The following is a 27,363-nucleotide window of genomic DNA, read 5'->3' as shown; positions in this document are numbered from 1 at the left end:
CATGTCTGCTGTTGCCTGCGATTGTTCTCTTTTTGCTTTACTTCTACACACTCAGAGATGTCTCATGCTAACAAGCCTGATCTGATTGTAGGCATTGACTTAGGCCAGACGTGCACTGGTATGATCTCTTCGCGCAGCCAACAATCAGCGGTCTAACATATTGAACAGGCGTAGCATACAACACCGTAGCACACGAAACAGACAACATTCGCTGGATTCAACGATGGCCAGGCCGAAGTCAAGCGAACGAGAACAAAGTCCCGACAATCTTGCTGTATCCAAAAGGTCACGATGAGCCGTCAGCCTGGGGCTTTAAAGCAGAGTCTCAATCGCAGCATGTCCAAGATCACTCTGTAGTGCGTGAGTGGTTTAAGACTCTTCTTGACGACGATTATCTGTCTCGGGAAAGTGCGCGATTTCCGGACGACCACTACACCCATGGGAATGTTCAGCAATGGTTCCTCGACTATTTCTGCTTTCTGTATGACCACGTCAAGATCAAGCTGGTCGGAGAAGTGCCTGGGATGGCATGGGATCTGGCGAACATTGAGTTCCTGTTCTCGGTGCCGACGACGTGGAGTCCTGCAACGGTTGAGCAATTCAAGGTCATCTTGAGACAGGCAGGTTTCGGTGGAGCAAACGTCAGGCACTCCATTACCATCAGCCTTACAGAGCCGGAGGCGTCTGCAGTCTATACTTCAACCGCTGCACCTGGGATCTTTAACGAGAACGATATCCTCGTGGTCTGTGACGCTGGGGGAGGTACCACTGACCTCTCAGCTCTGAAAGTGACTGATTCCGCAGCGAGTGCACTATCTTTAAAACAGCTCCGCGAAGTGGACGTGGTAACAGGCGACACCGTCGGCTCCGCTGCAATCGACTACGAGTTTGAGGTGCTTGCTCGAGATCGGCTGAAAGATGCTAAAGGTCTGATGGAACTGAACATCGATGCAGACAATGCTGCCTGGGTCATGTCGAAGAGCTCAGACTTCCAGAACACGAAGTGCGAGCATGGAGCGCCGGATGAGCCACCGACGTTCTCGGTTCCGGTACCTGGTCTACCTCTTGACTTTTCAGATCCTTCGCTGCGGATTGAGAATCGCGAGATGATGTTCACGAAGTAAGTACACGTCGTTGAACAGACACGGAGTGTGCAGAGGCTGATATTAGCACAGAGACGACCTCCATGACCTCTTCGATCATCAAATCGAGAAGCTGTTCCGACTCATAGACACACAGTTGTACAGTCTCGCCAGCAAACTGCCAAACCAAAACGTCGCCCACCTCATCCTGTCCGGCGGTCTCGGCCAGTCGGCATACGTCCAGCAGAGACTAAGAGAGCAATACGGCGAAGGCTCGTACATCCCCAACGCTCACGGTATGCAAGTCAGAGTGGCTCCGGATCCTCAATTGTCCGTTTGTAAGGGTCTTGTGGCAGACCGGCTTCGCAAGTTGAGAAGCGGCCAAAGCGTGCTGGGGTGGAGATGTTGCCGAGCGTCTTACGGTCTCATCTGCAAGGAGCTGTACAACAAATCTAACCCCCGACACCTCGGAAGACGCACGGAGAAGGACCCGCGGGACGGTAAGCTGTACGTCCCAGAATGTGTCTTCTGGTTCATCGAGAAGGTATGTCTTTCCGGCCAACATATATTGACGACTCCAGCTGACGGAATCTAGGGTATGCCTGTGTCTCTCGATCGACCGGTGGTGCATAGCTTTCGACGCAAAGTCGACCCTGCCGCTTCTTCGAGGGTGTTCACGACCAAGGTTGTGGTCTCATATCTGGATCGAGAACATCTCCCAAATAAGCTCGAATCCGGAGTAGAGAAGCTTTGCGAGGTCGAATCAGATCTATCTCAAGTGGATGAGAAGCGGTTCAAGGAGAAGAACAAGAAGTTCTGGAAGCCAGGTCGGCTTTACTACCAGGTGGCATATCAAGTACAGGTCATCATTGGGCCGGCCGATCTGATCTTCGAGCTTTGTCAGTTCCGCCACCACCTCCCGCTGAAATGTGTAGCTGACGCAGTTGTCGCAGGGTTTGACGGCCAGAAGCTGAGCAAAGACAACCCTATCAAAGTCGAATGGGCGAACACATCTGCAGCTCCGCCGTCAGAACTTCCGTCGCCAGCGTCTACTCTGATGGGCGACGACGCCACGCTTGACACGCAGAGTATATCATCGGCAACAACCGGATCGAAGTACTCGCGAATGTGGAGCAATACGTCTCATGAGCTGGAGTGAAATATTGCAAGGACTTAAGCGTAACGACTGTAATGTATCATGTTTCATCTGAATGAGTCAGCGGGCGTCTGCTTCCATAAGACCAACATGATCTCTTCATTGCCACTAGCCAGCTCACGCTCAGCCTTGCCCGTCCATGAGCCTGCACCGTCTCCCAACGAGCTACACGAGGGAGGAGAGCTCCTGCTTGGTTCGGTATAGCAGATTACGAAATCGTCGGTACCCAAAGTACCGCCCCAAGCTTACGGAATCATGTTCTCGAGCCACTGGCGTAAGCTCTCTGCGCCGTCGCCGATGTATAAGTATTTGATGAACGAAGTTCTCCCTCGACCTTCCTCAGTCATGCTCATAGCGATCAGTCTGCTTCATCATGTACTACGCAGCATTCGAAGGAACAGTCCCAGAGGAGAAGAACGCACTCTCTGGACGCTTCTACAACACCTTGCTACCAAAGCTCAAGCAAATCGACGGCTTCACGGATGAGTCCGGCTTTGTGTCTCGATCAGACAAGCACACCAGCCTGACGCTGTCAAGATGGGAGGACGTAGCAGCCTTGAAGCGGTGGCGGAACGAGGAGACGCATTTGAGGATTCAAAACAAAGCCAGCTCTGACGTTTACAGCTGGTATCGACTTCGAATTGGGCCCTCCGAAACGCACGATGGCATTGAGCATGACGAGGATGGGATGGCTAGGATCATGGTAATGGTGCATAAACCCAAGGACGCTGAGAAACAGGTTGCGCATGGCATTGAAGCGTTGATCGACCGCGACGCTGGAGGTGATGGGTGGAACGGCTTGGTCGACTTTGACGAGTACGAAGGCGAGACCGGCCTGCTGTGGTTGACGGGCTGGCGAACGCCGTTCGATGCAGCACGGTTCATGAATGCTATTCGAGCTGATAGCGGTTCGGTGACTTGCGTTCGGGTGGAAAGAGACTACACCAAGGTAGAGCGGCGTCAAGCACCAAGCGAGACCCCAGGGGTCAGGCAAGAAGACTGAGACAGATACAGTGCTGAAGACGTATCTGAACCACCCGGGGAAGTGGATCGGAGGTCTTGACCGTGATGTTCTCTTGGAGGAATCGTTATGAGACGAGGCCGTGCCTGATGCATCTGAAGTAGTCTTCGACAATGGAATGGCTTGATGTTCGTCCAAATCAAGTTCTCGCCTCCATCGCGACGGAGGACCACATCGTTTCTGACGCATTTACAAAGACAGCCTCTCCAATGGCTGCACCGAATCTAAGGATCGGTCAGTAAGACAGCCACAGTGCTTCAACCTTCCAACAGCATACCCGTAGCACCTCACTTCCGGAACCAATTGCTGACACAAAGCTTCCAGAGCGCCGGGCCGGAGCTCGTTATAATTCGGGTGAGCGAGAATCCTTTGCCAGGCCTGCACCGGCGTGATCTCATCAGACAACTCCAGCCTTCGCGACAGAGACAGCAACGTCTCGAGCTCAACGGCTGGTACACCCCACTGTGTCGTTGCCGGACGACCAAATGTCATCGGGCTGAAGGCAGCTGGAGGAGCGTAGCGGATCACGGGACGCTGAAGCATGCTCGCGTGTCCCGTGGCGCCTTCGTCTCCTTCCTCCTCGAGTTCAGGAGAGATGAAGTCATGGTGGTGTAGACAGACATGCTCCAGGGCGAGTACGAAATCAACGCCAAGTTGCGTAGTGGTGGGTAAGCGTGGCTGGACAGCCGTCTGTCCCCCTAGCGACGTATCTAACTCTGGACGTAGATCGCTGGGTCCTGCCGTGACCGAGATGCTGGTTTCCGCGACCGTAGCAGCATCGGAAGAAGCTTGTGATAGAGTGGCACTGGAGCCAGACGAGCTTGTGGGAGCAGTCGCTGGAAGCCTCACCCGAAGCCGTTGCGTGGCCTCCGTGTCGCCGTGTAGTTCAGCGTCGGCCATGCGGACTCGAACATCAACACGGCTCTGCAGCTCTGGTGGTATGGCTATGCCGTTGGCAGTGAGCAGTTGGTGCAGTTGACGGATCAGCGAACTGACAGCGACAGTCTCGGCCTCGTGGACAGCATTCTGAGCTCGAAGTTCTGCTACCTCGTGCTCCAGACCCTTGACATAAGTTGCCCTGCGCTCGCGATGTGTCCTGGAAGTCAATTGTGTCAATCATTACGTTCCGCAAACTGCACTTGAGGGGCTTTACGAACCGTTGCGCTCTACGCACTTGCTCTCGCCGGCGTTCGTACGGTTGATCTCGTGAGTTGCTCGCACTCGCCATGCCTCGAATCAAGTCTGCTCAACAGTCGTGTTCCAGCAGAATTATAAGCCCAGGCGTGTGAATTGGATCATGGCCCTGTACAGCATGTCCTCGTAAACAGACCTCATCCGAATGAGAATGGCCTTGACATGGTCGCTTGCACGTTCTCGAACCGTTCAAGATAGCACGAGTTGAGGTAGACAAGAGGCAGGGGTATAGCTGCAGCTGAGCCTAAAGGGAGGTACATTCGCAACGATACCCCTCCCCATTCTTCCGGGCAGCGAGTTGGTCTTGATTATGCGCGGACGTGAATACCGCTGGAGAATGGAAGTGATACTGAAAGCTCTACCATGATCTTGAGATGAGATGAGAATCACATACAACATCTTGCCAATAAACCTCGGAGATATGGCGCACTGATGCACTGACCACTTGATCACATGATCTTTCGAGCAAAAGGAGAAGCCCCGCCTGGTCAGTTGCTGTTCCACCGAACATATCGTGCTCCAGCTTGCTCAAGGGTACAGAAACGGCCCAGTCAAGTTCAGCTGGGTACCAATAACACTCTCATCGCTCACATCGGTGGCCTTGACAATCAGACCCTCCTCATTGAACTCCAAGAACAACATGCCTCTCATGCGAACCGACTTCGACTGATCGGCAGCTATGCCCATGTAGGCACTCTCTTGTGCTGCCTGCCAGACGTAGTCGATCGCACCAAGATGGCCATCGGCAAGAGTGTAGCCATCGTGGAAGACTTTGTTCAGGAAAGCACCCTGGCCAGCATTATGCGAGGAGACCAATTGAACGAAGGCATCTCTTCCCTTTTCCGAAACCCTTCCGGTGCTGACAACCTCGACACCTTCGTCAGCCATCTCCGCATTGCGACTAGCCTGCCCCGAGTTGACGTTCTCATGAAGTGCGACCATGCGGCGTCTAAGCATATCGCGGTATGCAGATGACGTTTGTGAGTTCGCTGGGCGAGTGAAAGTGCTGTCGTATGGCGGCGCTTCAGATGCGCCAGTGAGCTGCGACTGGAGCAGAGCCAATGGATCGATCGTATTGATCTGCTCAACCAATGCCTCCTCGTTGTACACCATCAGCTCAGCGCTGCGAACGTTAAGCGGAGCTCCGGGTACAACATCCAGTCCAGCGAACGGGCCGGTCTGCGGCACACTAGGAGTACCACGCAGTTCGAATAGAACGGCACCCACTCCGCCGTCCACGATGAGGTATAAATCGCTTGCCTCTGCATCGTCGAAGATGCCATTGACAACGGCTTGCAGGGTTGTGATAGCGGACTGCCTGGAGATGAGAAGTGACCCGTCAAAGTTCCATTGTACATCTTTCGTGAACAGAGGTCCATTGTCTTGCAGTCGGCCTTTGCTTAAGTTCTCGTGGAAGGTTGCCAGTGACCGGCGGACTGCTGCCGTATAGCTCTACAGAATGGAAGAGTAAAAGAGTCAGCAGTGATCTCAGCACTGTGAACAGGAGTAAAAAAGGCTCGAAGTGCCAATGAATCTTCACCGTTTCGGAGAATCCCTCTTGCCCATCAATGCTTACCTCGTCGAATCTGTTGTACGATGAACTCATTGTGGTGTCTTGAGGTAGTGCTAAGGTTGTCTTGGTGACCGTGAACCCGAAGAGGATGATGGGCCAGACAGAGTACATTCCTGTCGTGTATAGGGGAGCCAAACCTTGATCGAGCAGTGAATGAAATGAAAAGTTCTGAGCAGTCACTGGCAACCGCCCTTTATGACTCCTGCTTGCTAGCAACATCGCTACGGTGCCGAGCTGGCTTGTGTGTTATTAATCGCTGTGCATACCAGTCCTTTCCATTGGTAATGGTACTACGGGTGCCCGTACCTTGCGCGTAGCCCGAGAGTAGTCTGCCATTGGCCGGTGGTTGATGTGCCGTCCAGTATGGCGTCAATGTAGTAACGCTCCCCAGAAGTGTGAGACCAGGTTTCTTGGAAGGGGACCGAAAGTCGATTCCATAATCAATGTTTCCGTAATCATTTCACGTGATTTGACGTACAGTCGCGATCGGAAACCATTGAGTGCTGAGTCACCACAGCCAACTTGTCGCAACAGACCACTGGGAGCGTAGATTGATGATGACACGGCAACGATCAGCGGCCGATCCGTCCTGGAAGGTAGTATGGCAATGGTCGTGCCGCTGTCAGTGCAGTGACAGCTCGTAAAATGAACAATCGAGATGCGCTTAGGAAGCGAAGCATACCGTTGCGCTCTTCCGTGCTTCCTGTGGCTCCAGCGCTGAGCTGCCTTCTCCTCACTGTGCCTATTTATGTGGGTGCTTCCCACTCGATCTGCTCGCCTCGTGTTGACACTATCCCAACTGCAATCAATCAGTACACTCCCAACACCTCACCAGCAGTCATGGGTATCTTCACGACACTTCTTCTCTTCTCCTGCCAGCTCTATCAACACTTCGTCATGGCGCAGTCGGACAACCAGGAAGTCTTCATTTGCTTCGAGGGCAAATACCATGCCGAATCAGTCCCGAAGGCACTAGGGTACTATGAGACGCTCTCTGAGCTGGTCACGCACCAGCCCGGGTTCGTCTCGCAGACACCTTTTGTCTCCGTCGACCAGGACAACGCTCAAGTCTTGTACGTCAAGTTCGACAACGCAGAGCACTTGCATGCCTGGAAGAATCTTCCTATTCACCTAGGTATCCAGTGGGACGGTAGACATGAGATGTTCGTCGACTACCGGCTGAGGATTGGCAATGAGGCTCTGGGCTCGGGTCCAGAGGAGGGCGACTCAGACCAGATCACTTTGAGTACCGGACAGTATCTCCTGTTGTGGCAGTACCCGCGGCACCCCAATGAGACGGACGACATGTGCGGTCATATGGCCACCATGGTACCGAGCGCTCCGCCTGCCGTGTGGCAAGGCTTGGTGGATGCAGCCACGTACAAAAGCGATACTGAAATGCTCCGGATCTCTTCGTGGGCGACCAGACGTATCGGTCTTATGGTCAAAGACTCCATTCCGCGTGTCGATGGGGACGGGTTGAACTTGATCAGGGTAGAGAGGGATTATGGAAAGTACCAGAGGCAGGGGGCTCCAAGCGACGCCACCCGCTGCCAGAATGCTGCACACGAGCACGACAAGGAGGGTCTGAAGCGGTGCTGAGAGAGCGACAGGAAGGTCGCTGACTTGATGGTGGCGTGGAAGTGTAACGGATGTTGGATCCAGGTCGGGCAGACAGTCCTCCCAGGTGATCAAGAGTCGAGGTACGCATGGAGTCCGTCGATGGACGGTAGAAAGGCCGAGGATCCTTTACGTTCGCACCCTTTACGGTCGTAGTCGAAAGACCAATTGATGTTCGGTTGATAGGGTTTTACAAAGCGCATGTGTTTCATCGAGAACAACAGCACGCCTTCCTTTCTCAGCTAGCGTAAGCACAGACGGTATAGCAGCAACATCCCCTTCCATCTCTTCCAATCCTCCTCAAACACAGCCCATCTTACCTTCTCCACAATGTCCTCCTCAAAATCACAATGGCTCCTCTACGCCATCCTCTCCGGCGGCTGCGCAGCCCTCAACGGCGTCTTCGCCAAACTCACCACAACGCATCTCACGACCTCTTGGGCAAGCAGCGTGTCCCGATTGTTAGGACAAGATGAATCAAGCTATGTAGTAGAATCTGTAGTTCGCATTGTAAGCAAACCAACGTCTCAACGACTGCAAGCATTCGTTTGCTAATGAGGCTCGCAGGGTTTCTTCCTCCTAAACCTAACCTTCAACGGGATCATGTGGACGCTCTTCACCCGCGCCCTTACACTGGCGAATAGTACTGTGCGAGTAAGCGTGCTCAACACGAGTGCGAACTTTGTCTTGACCGCATTGCTGGGGGCTGCGGTGTTTGGGGAGACTCTGCCTGGTGAGTCTTCCGCCTTTGCAATATTGGGGAGAGTGGTGTGCTGACTTTAGGTAGGGCTGTGGTGGGTAGGTGCTGCATTGCTGGTGGCGGGGTCTGTGATCATTGGAAGGCGGGATGAAGGTGCTGCAGAGGGGGAGAAGCAGAGGGAGACCGGAAAAGAGGAATTGAAAGCGAGAGAGGATGCAAGCAGCACTGGCGTCGGTGGAGCAGATAGTGCGAGCTCTAGAAGACGAAAGCCGAAAACGTAGTTTCGACCCGAACGATGTACAAGTAATGATTCCACGTACACCACGCTAACCCTGCAAAGTCAATACAGTATCATACAACATTCCTCCGATCCTCCAACTCAACCTCTCCATCCAAGCCTGGACTGCGCTCTCCTCTGTTAATACCTCCCGCCGGCGACGCTGCCGTAGGGCTTCCTTCGCCTAGCCTCAATCGCCCTCCACTTAACCCCCTTACCCTTCCGCCAACCCACCCACCCGCTCGCTTCATGACGTCCCAGACCCTTTCCTCCTGCCTCTCTTTCCGCCCTAGAGCCTCCCGGCTCCCTTCGTGCGCATGCTCGACTTGGAATTGGTATTTCAGACAATCCTTCACTGTGACCAGCCCCATAAGCCGGCCCCTGTGCTCGATTAGAATGACGCGAGGGCCGAGTTTCTTGAAGACCTCCATCACAGTCTCAAGTGGGAGTCGAGGATGCACGGAAAGCGGTGTCGGGTCAACGAAGCGGGAGAGGTCGACAGTAGTGTCTTCTGAGGACTCAACGTCAATGGGTGGTAAGGTGGCGGAGGTGATAGAGGCACGTGGAGCACCGCTGGGAGGAGGGGTGAAGTTGCATATGGCGTGAGGAGACGCGAGTTGGTCGCGCTTAGCTCTGTCGAGGGCGTAGCGGAGTTCTGTGCGGCCGATGTAGCCAATCAGAACTGTGCTCTCGGGAGTTTCGATGATAGGGAAGCCTTGGTATTTGGAGTCGGTGAGCACTTTCTCGACGTCTTGAATGGTGAGGCCAGTGGCTGGCAGAGCGGTGGGATGCGCGGTCATGGTCTGTGAGACAGGGACGCCGAAGGTATGCTCCTCCTTGTTGTCCAGGAATGGGAAACCGTTGAACCAAATCATTCGGTCAGCAATGCCGCCCTTTCCGAAGCGTTCAGAGACGGCTTTGGTGATGCCGACGACGATCATAGTGGGCAGGATGTAGGTCAGAGCACCTGTGAGCTCGAACATAATCACGACCACCGATACCGTGAGATGCATGATTCCAGACAATGCCGCGCCCGCGCCCAGGAAGGCATACGTTCCAGGAGTGATGCATGGAACGTCCGGCTCGCAGGCTGCGAAGAAAGCAGCGTCGGGGAACCGCTCGTGCAGCGCTTGCACCAAGATGCCGACCATTCGTCCGAAAGAAGCTCCGATAGCCATTGAAGGCACGAAGATGCCAGCCGGTACTTTGCAGCCATAAGAGATGATGACCAGCGCTATGCGGATGACTGTCGCCAAAAGTAACGTAACGATCATCTGTACCCGATTCTGCCTGTCGCAGAGCTCGTCGTAATCGTGCCCGCCCTCGCATTCGAGGAACAGAATCTCCATGCTCTCCGTCATGTCAATTCGCAGGAACATATTCGGGAAGCAGATGATCGCAGTAGCCAAAGCAAGGAAGCTAGCCTCGACAATCGGATACTTGGAGAGGTACTTTTTCCGGAACGCTTGCACCCGAAGATTCCACTTCATGACAAAAGCGCCATACAGACCGCCAAAAATGCCGATGAGGATGTAGAAGATGACTTCAAAGTAGTGCCAGTCCCGGTCGTAGCGGACAGTGAACATCACCAGCTGTCCGGTCCGGAAGGGATTCATGCCAGCCAGCACTGCGGTGGCCACCAAGCAACAGTAGTAGCTCCTCCACATCGTCTTGAGCGGGAAGTAGTTGCTCATCTCTTCCAAGCTGAACAACACACCTCCGATGGGGCTGCCAAAGGCCACAGCGACACCAGCAGCGGCGGTTGCTGACAGAATCTCGCGCGTTTTGGCAGCATTGCGGCGGTATTTGCCAAATAGCCGGCTGATGACATTGCCGGTACACACCGCGTAATGAACGCTTGGTCCTTCTTTGCCAACACTCAGCCCAGATGCAATGGCCAGTGGTAGTCCAATTGACTTGATGAGCAGTGTCCAGAATCCAAGGAAGCCCTTCATCACGAAACCAGCAATGATGCACTTGATCTCGCTGATGCCCGAGCCTGCCGCATACGGCGCGAACGACTTGACCAACCTCGCGCTCGTAAACGCAAAAGCCGTGCTGAAGGCGATGTACAGCAGATAGTTGATCACCCACCATCCACTCCATTCATGCCACTCATCGCACCCGCTCTCCGCGCCCCAGCAGCAGAACGACTCATTGAGGTAGAAAGCCGTCGTGCAGTATCCCAGCTTGATATCCGACAGCCACTCGGTGATTATGTTCAAGAAAGCTGCGTTCAATCCAATAGCGATCCCAATCAGGGTAACCACGATCCATCCTTGTCCAGCATCGTAGGCCTCCCACACCGTCCTCCTCCACGCCAACTTCCCCTTCTGATCAAAGAATCCCGCGCGCTCTTGGCGTCTGGCTTTCCGTCTCAAGTTCTCTCGCGCCGCATCTTGCACCCAGTCGATGGTCGTAAAGTCCTCATATCGCTTGATCTCCGCGATCTCTTCTGCTACCGCATGCTCTACTGGATCGAGGGGCACTTCGGCTTCTTCGAGATCATTGGTACTGAGGCCGGAGATGCGACGGGTGAGGTTGCGCGAGTTCCGGGAGATGGAGGTAGCGTAGCTGTTGGAGCGGCGCGGGACGGGGGTGGGTTCGGAGAAGGAGATGCTGCGGCGGTTCATCGTGAGTGCATTGTTCGGAAATTTCGCTAGGTGGGGTTGTCATTCGTCATATTGTCGCTACAGATTTAAGGCTGGATCGTATGGTCTTGGTGTGCTGTATGTAGAGGAATGAGGTCTAGGAGTGAGTGAGATCCAGGGTCTTGCATGTGAAAGGCCCAAGCTCTGCTTTAGCCTCTTGCCTACTTGAGCGGGACCTCACACGAACATCCCACCACGCGACGTTGCCATCAATCACACGCGATCGACGTGTCAAAGCCGCTTCATCGTGTCGCGTAATGTAGAGTTGTGTCTAATACCAATTGCTACAGAACAAGGCCACCCACCAACCGCAACGATGCCCTACAATAACACCCCCATCCAGCCCTCCAAAGAAGTCACAGGCACCGTCGCGCTCCCTCGTATGCCTCTCCCCCATGAGAACTTGACCACAAGCTAACCAGCTTCTCGCAGTCGCTCGCGTAAAAAAGATCATAGCGACCGACGACGACATCTCCAACTGCTCCAACAATGCCGCCTTCATGATCACGGTTGCCGCCGAAATGTTCCTACAGCACCTCGTCGAGCAGTCCCACAACGTCGTCAAGAGCGAGAAGAAGCCGAGGAGGAACATCCAATACCGGGACATAGGTATGCCTATACCTTTACTTGGAACACGACGGGAAGTGCTAATAGAGACTGGTACAGCGAACGCAGTAGCCCGCGTCGAGAACCTCGAATTCCTCACCGACGTCGTACCAAAGACTACCACCTTCCGCCAGCACAAAGCGAACGAAAGACGCGCCCAGCAACAAGCCGAAGCTAGGCCGCAAGGCGAGGCAGCAGAGGGACAAGCACCCGGGGAGCAACGTCCAGGCGATCAGATGCGGATAGACGAGATGCCCAGCCGCGCTCCTGCGCCCGAGGGACCTCCCACTACGTCTGCGTACCCGCAGGTCGTCATACCGACGAGTGAGCTCGAAGTGGAAGCGCAGGCGACGAACGGGGCGAGTAAGGGGGAGGGTGGGGATCGCATGGATGTTGATGACGAGGTGGTAGTGCATCATTCCGGACCTGGGGCGGATGGGCATACGGGAAGATGAGATGCTACCATCGTGCCTGGCCTTTTGCTATGGAACTACTGGGGGTGGACGAAGTTCCTCCTTACCTTGTTCTGTCCAGTACTATGAACATGACGCTTAGCCCACACGGCGAAGATATGATGCTGGCTGCCGGGATGCACGAGGGTATGACTTCAACGGTCTCATTGAATTCTGTCGCGCAGCGTGGAATGCGTATGGCTTGACGGATGGGAATATTGCTGCCTGCCCGATTGCGGCGCAACCCCTGTGAGGAGCATGCACAACGATTGACGGTATTAGAAAAATCAGGAATGAAGCAGACCATACGAGAATGCACGCATATCCTCCTGTCATGGATTCCTGGGTATCAGTTCCTGACTCTAGCTTGGCATCTCGACGCTATGAAATGAATGTGCCTCCTTAGCGATACCCCCGTCTGCAGCACCCTCGAAGCTATCTCTCTTTTTTGATCTCAATCCAATACGAGTCCGAGAGCGAGTGCTTGGTGACGCCACTCTCATCTTTCACGTCCTTTTCCCTTTTCAGGCCGGGAGGGGCGCCTGTGCCTTGATGATTGCCACTGCCCGTATCCAGCTTGAAGACGGGCACGTTTTCGTACTGCGATTCCAGTTTGACCTCCTTCTCATACTTCAATGGTTGATGTGCCAACGCCTGCTCATTGCTTTCACGATCAATTTGAGATCTCAGTACCTGCTCATGCCATTCCTGTCCGTAGTCCCGTTCGCATTGCTGTTTGCGTGCGCGTTTCGGTTCCGGGTACCACCACTCGAGGCCACGTTGACTTTCACGTTCCAGTCTAGCGGTCTCCGCTTGCTGTCGAGCGTCCTCTGCCCGTTGTCCAGCTTCCACCGCCTGCACCCACTCAGAAGAAGCGCTCTACACTTTCTCCTTCGCCATGCATGCAACGATCTTGATCTTCTCGGCATCAAAGGTGTTCGAGTTCTCCATCTTGAAGTGGATGTTCTTGATGACGAAGGTCCAGACTTCGTCGCAGAAGCGGTAGGTATCGAGGTGGCCCTATAGATTGTTAGTTATCCACTTTCCAGATTTTCCAGCAGCCACAGCGAGGCGCACCTTAAACGACATTCGCGCCTTCAACTTCTCATTCAGCACTTTCGCGATGGCTTCGTCGAAGGTGCCCATGATCTTCATCGCGAGCTGGGGCTCGATGCGGCGGGAGCTGATCAGGTCATCGAGTGTGTCAGCCAGCGCGATCCCAACGCTGCAGAGGCACGGTGTTAGTAGGTTCTATGACTGCTTGTGAAGGCAGTGAGCGTACGATGTACTGCGGTACAGCTCGTAGTGCTGGCCCTGTGCCGTCATCTTCTCTGCGTTCTTCCTGCTGTCCTCCCGCTGCTGGAGAGTATGATACTGTGACGGCGGTTGTGTTGCTGAGCAGGGGGGTGGTGTGAAGGAGGAGAGGTCGTAGTCACTGAAGCGCAAGTGATATGGTGGACTGCGGGCAGATCGGCGGCTCGGCGCGGGAGAGTCCGCTTCCGATGCGCTAGTACATCTCGAAGAGCAGTTCGTCTTGAGATGCGACGAAGAGGGAGGCAGCGACATTCACTTTGCTCTCTTCACTTCTATCTCGACATCTGAAGCCATGAGCGGCTACTCATACGGTGGCTATGGAGTCACCTCCGCTCTTGTCGTTGTTGGGCTGTGTACGTGGCATGCAGCACCGCGCACATGGTCGACCAGCTAACAGGTATCTAGATATGCTCTTCAATGGCGAGGGAGAGGCATTCAACGTACGAGGATATCATGTGCAGCACATACGATGAAGCAACACCCTGACAAGAGCACGATAGGTCGGCGCATTCCTCGAATCGATATCCCCCTACGCATGGGCAGACATGGGCATCGGACTCTGCATAGGCCTGTCAGTAGTAGGAGCAGCATGGTCAGTCCAGAAACCACCAACATCTCCTCTACGGTCGCCTACTGACCATCCCTAGGGGCATCTTCATCACCGGTACCTCCATCCTCGGCGGCGGCGTCAAAGCCCCCCGCATCCGCACCAAGAACCTCATCTCCATCATCTTCTGCGAAGTCGTTGCCATCTACGGCGTCATCATGTCCATCGTCTTCTCCTCCAAGATATCACAGGTCGGCACCGAAGCGGTACACAGCGGAGACAACTACTTCGTGGGCTACGCGCTGTTTTGGTCAGGACTGCTGGTGGGCATGTGCAATTTGATCTGTGGTGTGAGCGTGGGCATCAATGGGAGTAGTGCGGCATTGGCGGACGCTGCGGATCCGAGTCTGTAAGTTCGCACCGAAAGAGCGATGGGACGGACAAGTCATGGTGCGGACAGTGCTGACATGCCGTAGATTCGTGAAGATCCTGGTCATTGAGATCTTTTCGTCGGTACTTGGACTCTTCGGACTCATCATCGGACTGCTGTTGAGCGGAGCTGCAGGGGAGTTCTCAAGCTCATGATGAGGAGAAGACGGATGAAGAGATCGAGGTGTGGTCTGGACGGGGAGGTCGCCACACGGAGGCGTTTGGTGGAGTGTGCGGAGCATTAGAAGCACGTAGCGGGCTCTTGAGATGTGTATATGTACTGTATGTAGGATTTGAAGCATCAAACGTTGGACAAATGTGTGGTTGTATTCACTTCTTCCATGTTCATGCCTTCTCAATCTGGTAGTCGCCAAGGCCTGGACGTCGACTTCATCTTTCGAAGTCTTCAAAAGGCTTCTACTTGTCTGACCGGTTGTAAGCACAAAGCCATGTCTGAACCTCCTAAACTAAGAGCCTCGATCATTGTCATCTCCGAGACTGCCAGTAACGACCCTTCTACAGACAAGTGTATACCGGGTCTCCGCGAGACCTTTGAATCTGAAGCCAGTGGCCGCTTTGACACCAGCGACACTGTCATAGTGCCCGACGACGTCTTAGAGATCCAACGAGCAATTACCGAGCGAACCGATGGCGAGCAGTATGCCAACCTTGTTATCACCAGCGGCGGCACTGGGTTCGCGAGGAAGGATGTTACGCCTGAGGTACGTATATCTTATTTGAATCTTAGTAGCGACCACGGTCACTGATGAAAGGTAGGCAGTAACGCCGCTGATACAGAAGCATGCTCCTGGATTGGTGTGAGTACGAGTCTCTCCCTTCCTTCTTCATTACTTCGTGCTCATGAGAACAAGGCACGGTATGCTCGCAGCATCTTTAGCAGTCACATCGTGTAAGAATCACTGTATTCACCTAAATGGGGTTACGCTCATACTCTTCAGTCGCCATCATGTCTCGTCCTGTAGCCGGAGTCCGCAAGAATACCTTGATCGTTACCCTACCTGGCTCACCAAAAGGCGCAAAGGAGAATCTGGCCTCTATCATCAAGCAGTTACCACATGCTTGTCAGCAGGCTGCCGGCGCGGACTCCAGATCGCTCCACGCTGGTGGTGTGCAGAAGCTAGAGCGAGAGGCCGGCGTCCCAGGTAACAAACCAAAGTCAGCCGGCCACCAGCATAGTCATAATCATTCTCCCAGCCACGGACATGGACATAGCCACGGACACGGGCACCACGGACCAAAAGCTCACACCGCGCCTAGCGATCGGCCAGCAGTCTCCAACGACCCCAATGCCGGGCCATCGAGGCGATATCGAGAGTCGCCATACCCAATGCTCTCGGTCGACGATGCCCTGAAGCAGATCGCAGACAACGTTCCTGTCCCGCAGATAGTCAAGCACAAGGTCAACGAGGATCTCGTTGGCTCTGTATTGGCAGAAGACGTTGTCGCCCGAGAAGCAGTGCCAGCCTTCAGAGCAAGCATAGTCGACGGCTACGCGGTCATTGCTTCGAGTCACGTCCTAGTACCGAGAACAAAAGGCATATTCCCGGTCACAAGCATTTCGCACGCACAGCCAGGCGAGGTACCGGAGCTGAAATCAGGAGAGATCGCTCGCATCACTACAGGCGCACCTCTACCGCCCAGAGCTACGTCAGTCGTTATGGTCGAAGACACCGTCCTCCGCTCCAAGACCGACGATGGCCAAGAGGAGAAAGAGGTCGAGATCCTGACCGACGACATTAAACCTGGCGAGAACGTTCGAGAAGTCGGCAGCGATGTCAAATCAGGCACCACGATCATGAAGCAAGGTGAGGGCATCACAGCGATAGGCGGCGAGTTCGGCTTGTTGGCTTCAGTAGGAACGCAGGAGGTTACCGTCTACAAGAAACCTGTCGTGGGCGTCTTGAGCACGGGCGACGAGATCGTACCTCATGATCGAGACGGCGACCTGCGCTTAGGTGAAGTGAGAGATACTAATCGTCCGACCCTGCTCACTGCGATTCGTGGCTCTGGCTTCGAGGCTATCAATCTCGGAATTGCTTCAGACAAGTAAGTTTATCCCCATTCCGCCCTTTGGTCACCCTGCTTACACCTACCCCAGACCAGGCGCTCTAGAATCCACCCTCCGCACCGCTCTCCGCACCTGCGACGTCCTCATAACAACCGGCGGCGTCTCGATGGGCGAACTCGACCTCCTCAAGCCCACCCTCGAACGCTCGCTGGGCGGCACGATCCACTTCGGCCGTGTATCGATGAAACCTGGCAAGCCTACCACTTTCGCCACTGTACCCTTCAAGCCCTCCTCAACCGGTGAGCGAGAGAAGCGAGTAGTCTTCTCCTTGCCTGGAAATCCGGCGAGCGCGGTGGTGACGTACCATCTCTTTGTTCTGCCGGCGCTGCATCGAATGAGCGGGATCAGTCCCGTGGGCTTGCCGAATGCCAAGGTGGTGTTGGAGGAGGATGTGCGGTGTGATGGGAAGAGGGCGGAGTATCATCGTGTAATGGTCAAGGCAAAAGCGGACGGGCAGCTTTGGGCGGCAAGCACGGGTTTTCAGCGCAGCTCGGCGATCGGGAGTTTCAAGGGTGCGAATGCGCTGTTGTGCTTGCCGATGAAGGATGGGGTGGTGGGGAAGGGGGAGAAGTGCGATGCGCTTTTGATGGGCAAGATGGTGAGCGAGATGTAGATACTAAGTACTATCCCGTCAATCACAGTATCTTCATCCCTCCACCATCGGCAGAGACGACGCTTCCCGTAATCCATCTGGCTTCGTGGCTACACAGCAAGCCCACAATGTCCGCCACATCTTCCGGCTCCGCCATCTTCGGCATCGACCATAAGGGCTCCCATTCTTTCAAGACCCAATCAAGCAGATGTTGAGGTAGTTCCTTGACCGGCTCTGTGCGAGTCAAGCCAACCAACACTGTGTTGGCTGTTGTTCCGGCCATGAACTCGAACTCCGGGTTCTTGCCGCCAAAGGCATCGGCCCAGCATCGGACGAGTGCTTCTGTGGCGGCTTTAGTTGCGCAGTACATCGGACTGCTCTATTGTTAGCTTAAGCCATGGGATGTCGCACCTTTTGGAGATTGGAACTTACGTCCTGAAATCAACCTTCTTCGACCTCACGGAAGAAATATGCAGAATCCTGGAGTTCCTCTTGAACATCTTGCGCTTCACCAGCTCATCAACAATCAGCGCAGGCGTCTGGATGATACCAGTGTTGAAGGTCTGTATGTGCTCGGCGTTCAGCGCACCAACTCTGGCCATCGATCTTGGCGCAGCGTTGCTAATGAAGATGTCGACTCCGCTGCTAAAGTGCTTCTCAAGGGCGTCCGCAATATGCTCAGCGCAGGTGGGAGAGTAGACGTCTCCAACTATGCCTACCACCTTGGGCGGGGGTGTGGTGGACGAAGAGCTTTGGTGCGAGGCAGCAATTTCGTCCGCCAAAGTGTCCAGATGGTGGAGAGTTTCTCTGCTGGAGCAGGTGCCCAAGATAGAGCACCCACGACTCGCCAGTTTGAAGGCGATGGTGCGTCCCAAGCCTCTGGACGCTCCAGTGATGATAGCGACACGGGAGGTCAGGTCTTGTCCGCAGATGGCCGGGTTGGGTGGTGTATGTGCTTCTGTTGCCATGCTTCTGAATGTTCAGGCTTGGCTCGAATAGTATCGTGAGTCTTCGATCGGAGAGGCCCTCAACGGCGACGATGGTGTTCTTAAAGCCGTCGTCCCGCCCGCCCAGAGTGAGACTGAGGCCTGGAATCACCCAGGCAACAGGAGAATCCTTCGCTTGGCGTTCATGTCAGATACTTGGCACCAGTGTTTCACGAAGTCATTGCCTCATCCGCTGTCGTCCTCATCGCTGCCTTCATCTGCATCCTCAATGCCGTCGGCAAATCGGTCGTCGTCAAGACCCATAGAATCCAGCATCTCTCCAGGCGTGGCAGGGGCCCCAGAAGCAGAGTTCAAAGGCTTCGAGCTATCGCTTCGTTGGGCTCTGCGAATACTAGCCTGAGCTCTGCGAATAGCTTCTTCCTCGGCTTTCTTGATAGTCCCAGACACTCTCACGACCTGGATGGAGCAGGGTTGGTTGACAGGCTTGGGCAGTTGCGTCGTAAACGTTAGTGCTGCCCAGACCAGACGGTAATGGTCCCTTGCCACTCGGATGATGGCGGTACTTGTTGCGGGCGAGAAGTACTTGACTATGTGAGGCTCAATCAGTATGTGGTACGTGAGTCGGTGTATTAATCGGGGGTACCTTGAAGACTGGCAGCAGTCATGCCTGATCCGTAGTCTCCAAAGAGGTCCGCAACACCATTTCGGATCATCTGCATGAACATTCTAGTATCGACTCGGTCTGACGTTGGTTTGTGGAACTGAACGGCGTACGGTACATCTTTCTGGCCCTTTGATGTCGTTGCGCCTGAGGATGTATTGTCGTCTGGGTATAGAATGTTGACGAGCAGGTAACGATGCTTTACGCGGACCATTGTGAGCCAGATTAGAGACTCAAGACTCTCTTCGGAAGTTCGCCATGTCGCATGGTTACTTGATCCAAGTGGCCGCAGAGGTAGATTGACTGCAGTGAATGGTTGTCCTCGTGAAATAAGTAGCGGAACGGAGCCGCGGGCGGTGAAAAACTTTGCGGGGCAAAAAGCACTTCCGAGCCATAATTCCCAAAGAAGAAGCTGCAGAACTTCACATGCTCACAAATTTGCGATCTGGCAACATGGCTGACTCACGCTTCGACGCTCTGTCGACTGACCCACGATATCGATTACCGAATCGCAAAGAAGGTCGTACAGCAGTCGATCCACGCTTCAAGCGCATATTCAAGGACCGAGACTTCCGCCAGAAGGCCACTGTCGATCGATATGGACGCAAGGTTGACCCGAAAAGCGGGAAGCAGAAACTGGAAAGGCTGTACAGGGTAGAGAAGGACGACGGAAAGTCCAAGTCAAAGCAGAGGTTTGGAAGGGAAGTGGTTGGTAGCTCAGAAGAAGACAGCGAAGACGACGAGGACTCGGAAGCCGAGGCGGCGGTGAAGAAGCGGGATCCGGCCAGAGAGGGTGGCTTCTCTGAGTCAGAGTCAGAGTCTGAAGAAGAGAGCGCATCGGACGAGGAGAGCGAAGATGAAGCAGAGCTTGCGGAGGAGACTGCCGGCCAGGAGCAGACGGAGAGCATCCCAATGGGCGAGGTGTCGAGAAGAATCGCAGCTGTCAATCTGGACTGGGACAATCTCAGAGCCTCAGATATTATGGCAGTTGCCTCCAGCTTTGTGCCAGTTGACGGACGGATCGAGAGTGTGAGAGTATACCCAAGCGAGTTCGGACAAGAGCGCATGCAGCGCGAGGAGCTAGAGGGACCACCGAGAGAGATCTTCGCCAGCTCTAAGCGACATGCGGAGGATGATGAATCAGGCAGCGACGAGGAAGACGACGAAGAGGGAGATACGAAGATCGAACGACAGCTACAACAAGACCAGGTCAACGAAGGTGATGAATTCGACACTGCGAAGCTTCGGCAATATCAGCTTGAACGGTTGCGGTATCACTATGCCGTCTTGACTTGCTCGAACAAGACAACCGCCAAGGCTATCTACGACTCCATGGATGGTCGCGAGTACCTTACCAGTGCAAACTTCTTTGACCTCCGCTTCATTCCTGACGAGACCTCGTTTGATGACGATAAGCCTCGAGATGAGTGCACGAAGCTGCCAGACGGCTACAGGCCCAACGACTTCCGCACAGAGGCACTGACGCATTCCAACGTACGATTAACCTGGGACGACGATGATCCGACAAGGAAGGAAGTGCAGAAGCGGGCCTTCTCGCGAGCTGAGATGGATGAAAATGATCTTCAGGCATACATTGGTAGTGACTCCAGTGATGCTGAGAGCACGGCTTCCCGAAAGTCCACAGCTGAAGATCGAAAAGCAAAGAAGCGGGAGGCTGAGAGAGCAAAGATGAGAGCTGCGCTCGGACTGGCAGCGGAATCGCACAAGGCCGACGGAGCAACGAAGAAGAAGGGCGACGAGGTAGTCGGAGACATGCAGATCACTTTCACTTCGGGTCTTGGCGGAAGCGGTGCAGGTGAGAAGAGCGTGTTCGAGAACGAGCCGCAGGATGAGGAAAGCACGAGAGATCGGTACATTCGCAAAGAGCGTGAGAGGAAGCAAAAGCGGAAGGAGAAGATGAAGGCTTCGAGACCTGCTGAGGCAGCAGAGGAGGATGATCAAGAGGAAGATGCTGCGATTGATGACCAAGGTTTCGATGACCCATTCTTTACTGACCCCACAGCTGCCGCTGCTGCGGAGAAGAAAGCGAAGAAGGATGCTCGCAAGCAGAAACTTGCAGCTCAAGCCGCGCAGGACGAAGAAGCAGCTTCACGGCGTGCAGAGCTCGAGCTGCTCATGGTGGAAGACCAAGGCGACAGCACGAAGCACTTTGACATGCGCGAGATCGAGAAGGCAGAGAAGGAGGCTCGGAGGAAAGGTAAGAAGAAGGATAAGAAAAGCAAAAAGAGGATTGTTGAGCAGAACGAGGATGGCTTCACGATGGAGACGGAAGACCCACGATTCAAGGCATTGTTTGAGAGTCACGAGTATGCTATTGATCCGACGAATCCGAAGTTCAAGAAGACGGAAGGGATGTCGAAGCTACTGGAGGAGGGCAGGAAGAAGAGGAAGTTGCGGGAGGTTGATGAAGATGATGAGGTTGGCGAGCCTCGTGACAAGAAGAAGACGGCTAAGGGTGCTGGTGGGAAGGGAGAGCTAGAGGGGCTTGTGAAGAGGTTGAAGGGAGGCTCAAAGTCGAAGAAGTAGCCCGGTCGGAGGCTGTATCCTTCGCTTCGCCCTTGACGCATTCCAATCGCTCTAAGAAGATGCCTTACAGCCATCTCATCTCATCTCCCAGAAGCCACATCAAATTCGCCGCCGAACTTGTGCTTGTGCTTCCTGATCCATTGGTCAGTATCCGCCACAGCGGGGTTTATGCATGAAGAGCAAGGCTACAAGGCTGTGGTATGATCACGAGCGCAGCTGAAGTCCGAGAGCTCAGCCTTCTCGTGCCGCACTGAAATGCCTCAAGACGCTGTTTCTTGCACTGCCATTGTCGAACCACCAAAAACCACTTCAATCCTACTATGACCCGTATATCTCGATAGCGACAGTTCCCAGCACGAGATCTCAGTCGTGCTGCTGCGATACCAGATCTATACACCATGCGCCTCCTCAACGTGCGAACGCTTCAGTTCGCGACGTTCACGACCGAAGACACCCCGCCCTACATCATCGTGTCACATCGATGGGGTGACAACGAGGCAACGTTTGAAAACTTCAAAAGCCACAAGATATGGACGAGCGAAGGCTATATGAAAGTGAAAGGATTCTGCGACTTCATCCGCAAGGTTCGGCCTGACACCGAATGGCTGTGGTTAGATAGCTGTTGCATCGACAAGAGAGACACAGCCGAGGTGGCCAAAGCTATCAACTCCATGTTCCGGTGGTATCGCAATGCAGTTGAATGCTTTGCCTACTTGAGAGATGTCGAATCTCTCTCTACAGAGGTCGACTCAGAGTTTGCTAGAAGCGTGTGGTTCAAACGTGGGTGGACTCTGCAAGAGCTTGTTGCTCCCAAGAGTGTAGTCTTTCTGAACCGAAGTTGTCTGTCATCGGCCACAAGAGTGGGACGTTGTCCCTCGATCCTGCCGAAGCGGATACATACCGAAAATCACCGTTGAATCAGGCAGTCTCAAGCATCACACACGTACCTCTGGATGTTTTACACGACATTTCAGCGATCAAAAGACATCCCGTTCGCGAAGTGATGTCTTGGGCTAGGTATCGAAAGACCAAGGAGCCTGAAGACGAGACCTACAGCATGCTCGGTCTCTTCGGGGTTTTCATGCCCTTGATCTTAGGGGAAAGCCGCGAGAGTGCTCGCGCCCGACTGGCGGAAGCGATCAGCAGAAAATATGCCAATGATGTCACGCGTGAACTGATCAATATCTCCCCGCCGGAAGAGCTGGTTCTAAGTGATGCAACCACCAGCGATCAACCACCTCAAGACAGCCGGCACCGTAGCCGGGACCATTCCACCATGTCTGACCAACAAGTCCCCGGCTCCTCCAGCGGACAACCGGACCGGCACAATGCCAGAAATGCCAGTTCTACGGAGGGCAGTGATTATATCGAAAAGATGGATACAGCCCTTGAGCGATGGTACCGAGACGCAAAATCTGGCGAACTGTTCCAATATCGCGCCATGGACGGGGAACTGTATCAGGTGTACCAGTCTGGAAGAACAGCTTCACGAGGCTCGGCAACTCGAGAGGCTTTGGAGAAGCTCATGAGTCACGAGACAAGGATCGTTGCGTCAGAAAATACTGGCAATGGTAAGGGCCGACAAGCTGATAGTGGCGAAGATGATGAAGAGGAGGCCAGTGATGAGGATGTCTCCAAAGAGAATCGCAGGTATAACCCGCCAAACCGAAATCCTGCTGGAGGAAGACAGACCGCCGCAGACGTGAATCACGCAGCAGATCTATCTTCTGCGCGGGGTGCACACCAAGGCCGATCGCGCCAGCCTTCAACACGGCATGATCAACGTGCGCTGTCATCAAGGGGACAGCAGCCTCGTCCTGCCATTACAGCGCCGAGAGAGCAAGCCAGGAGCCAGCAGAGGACGGGGAACTACAGGGTCAACCAGGACAATGAGGAAGGCGAGGAAGAAAGTGAGGAGGACTAAGCTGCCGTTCCGCCCTGCCCAGCTTTACGATCTGATCAAAAGCAGCAGCGGACTGTCTGAGCGACACCTGTGATGGCTCAACCGCCTTCTCACAAAGCGAGTTGGGCGACCTCTGGCAGCCTCTCGCAAATCTTCCTACAGAAGGTATCGTTCTGCCAGTCCGGGCGACCAGGCGAGGTAAAGACCTAGGTGGGGACAAAATCTGATTACCGTGAGGCTTCGATCAACGCTGGGATGGCTGACCATAGCGACTAGATCGGAAAGCCTTCCAAGCCGCGAAGGAGTGTGCGTCTGCGAAAGGATGGAGAGCCTACTTGGCGTTGGGTAAATTACTCTACTACGAACACATGGCGAAATGATCAGAAGTGCCATCCGGCCTGCTCCATTCCACGCTTCCCTCACCAGCAATACGTGTGTCCATTTCCAGAACGGTCAGGCGCCGAATGCAATTACTGAAGGCTCATGTCCGCCGCCTATAAGCCTACATGTAGCCATTACTTCCAACGCCTCGCTCCTGGGAACGTTCTTGATCGGTTTTTCCAGATGAAGCTTAAAAGCTAGCCAAACTTCAGATAACCACGATCTGTGTTAAAATCAACATTGCCAACTGTACCCCTTGATGTGATAGACTGTGGTTTTTGGCGGACTGAGGTGTGGTTCGCAATGGCGGGGTGAAGCCAGCGCGACTGCCTGCTGGATCTTCGACTTTGCATCAACTTCACTAACGGGCACCTTTACACCCATTAGTCTTCCATCGTGATGCGCTCAGCGATACACTCGTCTACCTGATTCCATGATCCATTGAGTCTGTACACGATGGTGGTATGCTTCACGTTCATTGACCGCATAATCACAACGACTGACTCCACCGCCAGTCAACGCGCACAAAGACCAATTCGCTCCCTGCGAGGAGGACGACACTTGCAGATGACCAAGCAGCCGCATCTACACAGACTGTCACGCCCCAAAGCAGTCCTGCTAAGGCAGCACCCCCAGTCAAAGCACCCTCCAAGGCGGGCGTCAAGCGGAAGGCTGGAGCTGTCAACAAACAAATCCCGAAGAAACGCAAGCCTGCCAAAGCCACTGCGAAGGCAACTACAGACTTGGAAGCAGTGTCAATTCCTCCAGACGATGAAGCACCTCTTGCTGGACACGACGCCCTGCAGGCAGAAGGCCCCACGACATTCTTGAGCTTGCCACCAGAACTCAGAAACGAAATCTACAGCTACAATCTCCTTACGGACCACCCCATTCTTCTCCAGGTCTACAAACCACACCCCGGTGAGCTCTCACTCCTCCGCGTCAGCCGGCAAGTCCGAGATGAGGCTCTCCCGGTCTTCTACGGTGCGAATGTCTTCGAGGCCAACAGCGTAGTCATGCTGCGAAGGTATCTAAAGACTTTGAATCGGCAGAAAATGCGCGCTTTGCGAATGGTGCACATTAATCCCGTGCACGAGCACACCCGCCAGCACGCCATCAAGAGCCTTCGTTCGCTGGAGGGGGATTTCAGCAGCCTTGGTTTGCGCAGAGATGCTATCCAGTACAGCGATGGGTACAGGCTGAGGAAATGGGTGAACCTGGATCAGTTGCTGGAGCTTGAGGGGGAGGCATAAAGCTGGTTTGCGTCGCAGCTGTCATGATTTTGGAAGGAGACGCGAGAAGATACGGCCGTCTTGCTTTGCTGCTGAGGACAGCGAAGTTGCGGGCGATGGTACGTGCCACCAGGCCACGCCATCGTTGTAGCAGCCACTAACCTGGTGCTCAGGATCCAAACCTGCTAGAATGACTGCAAGCGTCTTGCTCTGCCTGTTCGAACGCTTCACATAGCTTCGCAATAACCGAGACCACGCAATGCCACGATGCACTGTTCTAGACCAGCTCGAAGCAAGGTTATTGGGCATGTCGCTTTGATGTATCGGGCCAGGTTGACACCTTCTAATGATGGGAGTGAAATGAGGAAAGTACCATCGACTCGCTCAGAGGCATTCATTTTCTATGCAGCCTTTCAGCCTTCGTCCGCACCCTGTTTCTGTAAATTAGCTTCGACAGGCTTCGATTGATACTGTCCTCCGAAATGAGTCCAACAACTGGGACTCGTTACCAGCCACTTCTTGTACAGATGAACTATTTTGCTCTTCATGTTTCGGCTTGTAGTATTAATTTATTAAGTAATCATCGTAAGTTGAACATGAGGAAGAGGAATTAAGTTTTGGAGAGGAGTGCCCGCAGATTCAGTGACGTCTACAGTGCAGGAACGACCACGCCCGCAATCAAAGGCGTCAAATCTAAGTTTTGGTGACTTGCGAAATATTCACATCACATCTCCACCTCTTTCAAACAAGTGGCTTCAGGAGCAGCAACTGTATATCCGCAGGCCCTGTCAAGGCTGCGAAGATGGGCGAGTTGACGGTATGGCAGAAGTGCTTCAACACTCTCCAGATCACAAACTACTACACCCAGCCGCCACTTGGTTTGAAATGGCGAAGTAATACCATCTTCGTAAGTCCACAAACACAGAACATCATCCAAGTCTAGATAAATACTAACACGTTTGAACAGATCCTCCTCACCATCGGCATAGCCCTCTTCACCGACCTCTTCCTCTACGGCCTTCTGGTTCCCATCCTGCCCTTTCTGCTTGAGTCGAGGGTCGGCGTCCCACCGGATCAGGTCCAAAGCTACACTTCCGGTCTCCTCGCCGCCTACGCCGGAGCGTCCGTTTGCTCGTCTCCGGTAGCTGGAGTTCTGGCTGATAAGGTCTCGACGCGGCAGTCGCCTTTCCTGCTTGGTTTGGCTGTACTGCTGGGCGCTACTATCCTGCTTTTCCTTGGGGAGACGGTACCGGTACTCGTGATCGCGAGGGTGCTGCAGGGTGTCAGTTCTGGAGTCGTATGGACTATTGGACTGGCGCTTTGCATTGAAACTGTCGGCCCTGCGAATTTGGGCAAGACGGTCGGTACGCTCTTCAGTTTCCTCTCAGCCGGAGCGATATGGGCCCCGATGATTGGAGGTCTGCTATGGGAAAAGGCAGGCTATCTCGGCGTATTAGGAGTCAGCCTCGCGGTGCTGATGGTGGACTTCTTGTTGAGAAGTCTGGTCATCGAGAAGAAAGTGGCGTACAGGTACGAGACGCAGGACCCAACGAGCGAGTGGACGCCTGGGACTACGCCGGACGATGATGATGATGATACAGAACAGCAGAATGGGACTGAGGAGGATGGAGAGCAGCAGCCACTACTGCAGAAGAACAAGGCGGAAGAAGCTGAGTTGTACCGACTACCTGCGGAAAAATCCAGGATCGCCCGCGTCGCCCCGATCATACCATGTCTCGCCAACCCAGCTCTCCTCACGTCTCTCTGGCTCGCATTGATCCAAGCCATGCTGCTTGGGAGCTGCGACGCGACTGTCACGACCCATTCGCGAGAGCTTTTCGGCTTTGATTCTTTGAAAGCGGGATTGATGTTCCTGCCACTCGGCCTGGTGGATTTGATTGGCAGTCCTCTCGCCGGCTGGATCGTGGACCGCAGTGGGACCAAATGGGTCAGCGTCATCACCTTCATCTACCTCGTTCCGGTACTCGTCCTGCTCCGCCTACCGCACGAGGGTGGACTCCATCAAATCCTGCTTTACGGCGGCCTGCTCGGTCTGCTCGGCATCGGACTCTCGGGGACCGGCGCGCCAGGCATTGTGGAGGCAGGTTCCGTCGTCGAGAAGTTCCACGAGCACAACAAGGACTTTTTCGGTCAGAGCGGGCCTTACGCGCAGCTGTACGGCCTGAACAGCATGATGTTTAACCTCGGCCTGACGATCGGTCCTGAGCTGGCCGGGGAGCTTAAGGAGCGGATCGGGTACGGCAACATGAACATCGTCCTTGCGGTGATATGCGGGATCACTGCGGTGCTGTGTTTCCTGTTCATCGGTGGGAAGCCGAGAATGCCGTGGAGGAAGGACAGATAATGCGGTTTGGCGATGCGTCGCGGC

The 27,363-nt window shown here is 54.3% G+C and overlaps 18 protein-coding genes across 18 annotated transcripts; 12 read left to right on the top strand and 6 right to left on the bottom strand.

Annotated features, from left to right (window-relative positions):
* Positions 1-57: 57 nt before the first annotated feature.
* On the top strand, positions 58-2,241 carry LTR77_009368 (uncharacterized protein; the record flags this gene model as incomplete). The annotated part of the gene is made up of 4 exons (XM_064806596.1): positions 58-118; positions 169-1,120; positions 1,176-1,626; positions 1,678-2,241. The coding sequence occupies 4 exons, from the start codon at positions 58-60 to the stop codon at positions 2,239-2,241; spliced, it is 2,028 nt and encodes a 675-aa protein (XP_064655413.1).
* Positions 2,242-2,611: 370 nt separating this feature from the next.
* LTR77_009367 (uncharacterized protein) lies at positions 2,612-3,241 on the top strand (the record flags this gene model as incomplete). Its single annotated transcript, XM_064806595.1, has 1 exon — positions 2,612-3,241. One exon carries the CDS (start codon positions 2,612-2,614, stop codon positions 3,239-3,241), a length of 630 nt encoding a protein of 209 aa, XP_064655412.1.
* Positions 3,242-3,398: 157 nt separating this feature from the next.
* LTR77_009366 (uncharacterized protein) lies at positions 3,399-4,487 on the bottom strand (the record flags this gene model as incomplete). Its single annotated transcript, XM_064806594.1, has 3 exons — positions 3,399-3,483; positions 3,537-4,355; positions 4,417-4,487. 3 exons carry the CDS (start codon positions 4,485-4,487, stop codon positions 3,399-3,401), a joined length of 975 nt encoding a protein of 324 aa, XP_064655411.1.
* A 494-nt stretch (positions 4,488-4,981) lies between these two features.
* LTR77_009365 (uncharacterized protein) lies at positions 4,982-6,059 on the bottom strand (the record flags this gene model as incomplete). The annotated part of the gene is made up of 2 exons (XM_064806593.1): positions 4,982-5,905; positions 6,030-6,059. 2 exons carry the CDS (start codon positions 6,057-6,059, stop codon positions 4,982-4,984), a joined length of 954 nt encoding a protein of 317 aa, XP_064655410.1.
* An 864-nt stretch (positions 6,060-6,923) lies between these two features.
* LTR77_009364 (uncharacterized protein) lies at positions 6,924-7,628 on the top strand (the record flags this gene model as incomplete). Its single annotated transcript, XM_064806592.1, has 1 exon — positions 6,924-7,628. The coding sequence occupies one exon, from the start codon at positions 6,924-6,926 to the stop codon at positions 7,626-7,628; it is 705 nt and encodes a 234-aa protein (XP_064655409.1).
* Positions 7,629-7,976: 348 nt separating this feature from the next.
* On the top strand, positions 7,977-8,627 carry LTR77_009363 (uncharacterized protein; the record flags this gene model as incomplete). Its single annotated transcript, XM_064806591.1, has 3 exons — positions 7,977-8,156; positions 8,214-8,379; positions 8,434-8,627. 3 exons carry the CDS (start codon positions 7,977-7,979, stop codon positions 8,625-8,627), a joined length of 540 nt encoding a protein of 179 aa, XP_064655408.1.
* A 70-nt stretch (positions 8,628-8,697) lies between these two features.
* Positions 8,698-11,256, bottom strand: GEF1 (glycerol ethanol, ferric requiring protein; the record flags this gene model as incomplete). Its single annotated transcript, XM_064806590.1, has 1 exon — positions 8,698-11,256. The coding sequence occupies one exon, from the start codon at positions 11,254-11,256 to the stop codon at positions 8,698-8,700; it is 2,559 nt and encodes an 852-aa protein (XP_064655407.1).
* A 334-nt stretch (positions 11,257-11,590) lies between these two features.
* On the top strand, positions 11,591-12,335 carry LTR77_009361 (uncharacterized protein; the record flags this gene model as incomplete). The annotated part of the gene is made up of 3 exons (XM_064806589.1): positions 11,591-11,654; positions 11,707-11,883; positions 11,941-12,335. 3 exons carry the CDS (start codon positions 11,591-11,593, stop codon positions 12,333-12,335), a joined length of 636 nt encoding a protein of 211 aa, XP_064655406.1.
* A 432-nt stretch (positions 12,336-12,767) lies between these two features.
* On the bottom strand, positions 12,768-13,658 carry toa2 (Transcription initiation factor IIA subunit 2; the record flags this gene model as incomplete). Its single annotated transcript, XM_064806588.1, has 4 exons — positions 12,768-13,187; positions 13,242-13,352; positions 13,410-13,557; positions 13,615-13,658. The coding sequence occupies 4 exons, from the start codon at positions 13,656-13,658 to the stop codon at positions 12,768-12,770; spliced, it is 723 nt and encodes a 240-aa protein (XP_064655405.1).
* Positions 13,659-13,938: 280 nt separating this feature from the next.
* Positions 13,939-14,606, top strand: vma16 (V-type proton ATPase subunit c''; the record flags this gene model as incomplete). The annotated part of the gene is made up of 4 exons (XM_064806587.1): positions 13,939-13,999; positions 14,052-14,086; positions 14,147-14,238; positions 14,294-14,606. 4 exons carry the CDS (start codon positions 13,939-13,941, stop codon positions 14,604-14,606), a joined length of 501 nt encoding a protein of 166 aa, XP_064655404.1.
* Positions 14,607-15,071: 465 nt separating this feature from the next.
* On the top strand, positions 15,072-15,444 carry LTR77_009358 (uncharacterized protein; the record flags this gene model as incomplete). Its single annotated transcript, XM_064806586.1, has 2 exons — positions 15,072-15,344; positions 15,400-15,444. The coding sequence occupies 2 exons, from the start codon at positions 15,072-15,074 to the stop codon at positions 15,442-15,444; spliced, it is 318 nt and encodes a 105-aa protein (XP_064655403.1).
* A 145-nt stretch (positions 15,445-15,589) lies between these two features.
* Positions 15,590-17,324, top strand: LTR77_009357 (uncharacterized protein; the record flags this gene model as incomplete). Its single annotated transcript, XM_064806585.1, has 2 exons — positions 15,590-16,689; positions 16,742-17,324. The coding sequence occupies 2 exons, from the start codon at positions 15,590-15,592 to the stop codon at positions 17,322-17,324; spliced, it is 1,683 nt and encodes a 560-aa protein (XP_064655402.1).
* Positions 17,325-17,346: 22 nt separating this feature from the next.
* On the bottom strand, positions 17,347-18,271 carry LTR77_009356 (uncharacterized protein; the record flags this gene model as incomplete). Its single annotated transcript, XM_064806584.1, has 2 exons — positions 17,347-17,677; positions 17,736-18,271. 2 exons carry the CDS (start codon positions 18,269-18,271, stop codon positions 17,347-17,349), a joined length of 867 nt encoding a protein of 288 aa, XP_064655401.1.
* A 204-nt stretch (positions 18,272-18,475) lies between these two features.
* On the bottom strand, positions 18,476-19,125 carry POP5 (RNA-binding protein pop5; the record flags this gene model as incomplete). Its single annotated transcript, XM_064806583.1, has 2 exons — positions 18,476-18,837; positions 18,894-19,125. 2 exons carry the CDS (start codon positions 19,123-19,125, stop codon positions 18,476-18,478), a joined length of 594 nt encoding a protein of 197 aa, XP_064655400.1.
* Positions 19,126-19,364: 239 nt separating this feature from the next.
* ESF1 (pre-rRNA-processing protein esf1) lies at positions 19,365-21,458 on the top strand (the record flags this gene model as incomplete). The annotated part of the gene is made up of 1 exon (XM_064806582.1): positions 19,365-21,458. The coding sequence occupies one exon, from the start codon at positions 19,365-19,367 to the stop codon at positions 21,456-21,458; it is 2,094 nt and encodes a 697-aa protein (XP_064655399.1).
* Positions 21,459-21,856: 398 nt separating this feature from the next.
* LTR77_009353 (uncharacterized protein) lies at positions 21,857-23,382 on the top strand (the record flags this gene model as incomplete). The annotated part of the gene is made up of 2 exons (XM_064806581.1): positions 21,857-22,238; positions 22,274-23,382. The coding sequence occupies 2 exons, from the start codon at positions 21,857-21,859 to the stop codon at positions 23,380-23,382; spliced, it is 1,491 nt and encodes a 496-aa protein (XP_064655398.1).
* An 816-nt stretch (positions 23,383-24,198) lies between these two features.
* LTR77_009352 (uncharacterized protein) lies at positions 24,199-24,995 on the top strand (the record flags this gene model as incomplete). The annotated part of the gene is made up of 2 exons (XM_064806580.1): positions 24,199-24,204; positions 24,258-24,995. The coding sequence occupies 2 exons, from the start codon at positions 24,199-24,201 to the stop codon at positions 24,993-24,995; spliced, it is 744 nt and encodes a 247-aa protein (XP_064655397.1).
* A 781-nt stretch (positions 24,996-25,776) lies between these two features.
* LTR77_009351 (uncharacterized protein) lies at positions 25,777-27,339 on the top strand (the record flags this gene model as incomplete). The annotated part of the gene is made up of 2 exons (XM_064806579.1): positions 25,777-25,881; positions 25,942-27,339. The coding sequence occupies 2 exons, from the start codon at positions 25,777-25,779 to the stop codon at positions 27,337-27,339; spliced, it is 1,503 nt and encodes a 500-aa protein (XP_064655396.1).
* Between the last annotated feature and the right edge of the window lie 24 nt (positions 27,340-27,363).

Source organism: Saxophila tyrrhenica (genome assembly GCF_035928015.1).
Source record: "Saxophila tyrrhenica strain CCFEE 5935 chromosome Unknown scaffold_17, whole genome shotgun sequence".
In the NCBI taxonomy this organism is placed as follows: Eukaryota; Fungi; Ascomycota; class Dothideomycetes; order Mycosphaerellales; family Extremaceae; genus Saxophila; species Saxophila tyrrhenica.
The sequence above is the reverse complement of the archived record's forward strand: the minus strand, read 5'-3'. Positions and strand labels throughout refer to the sequence as shown.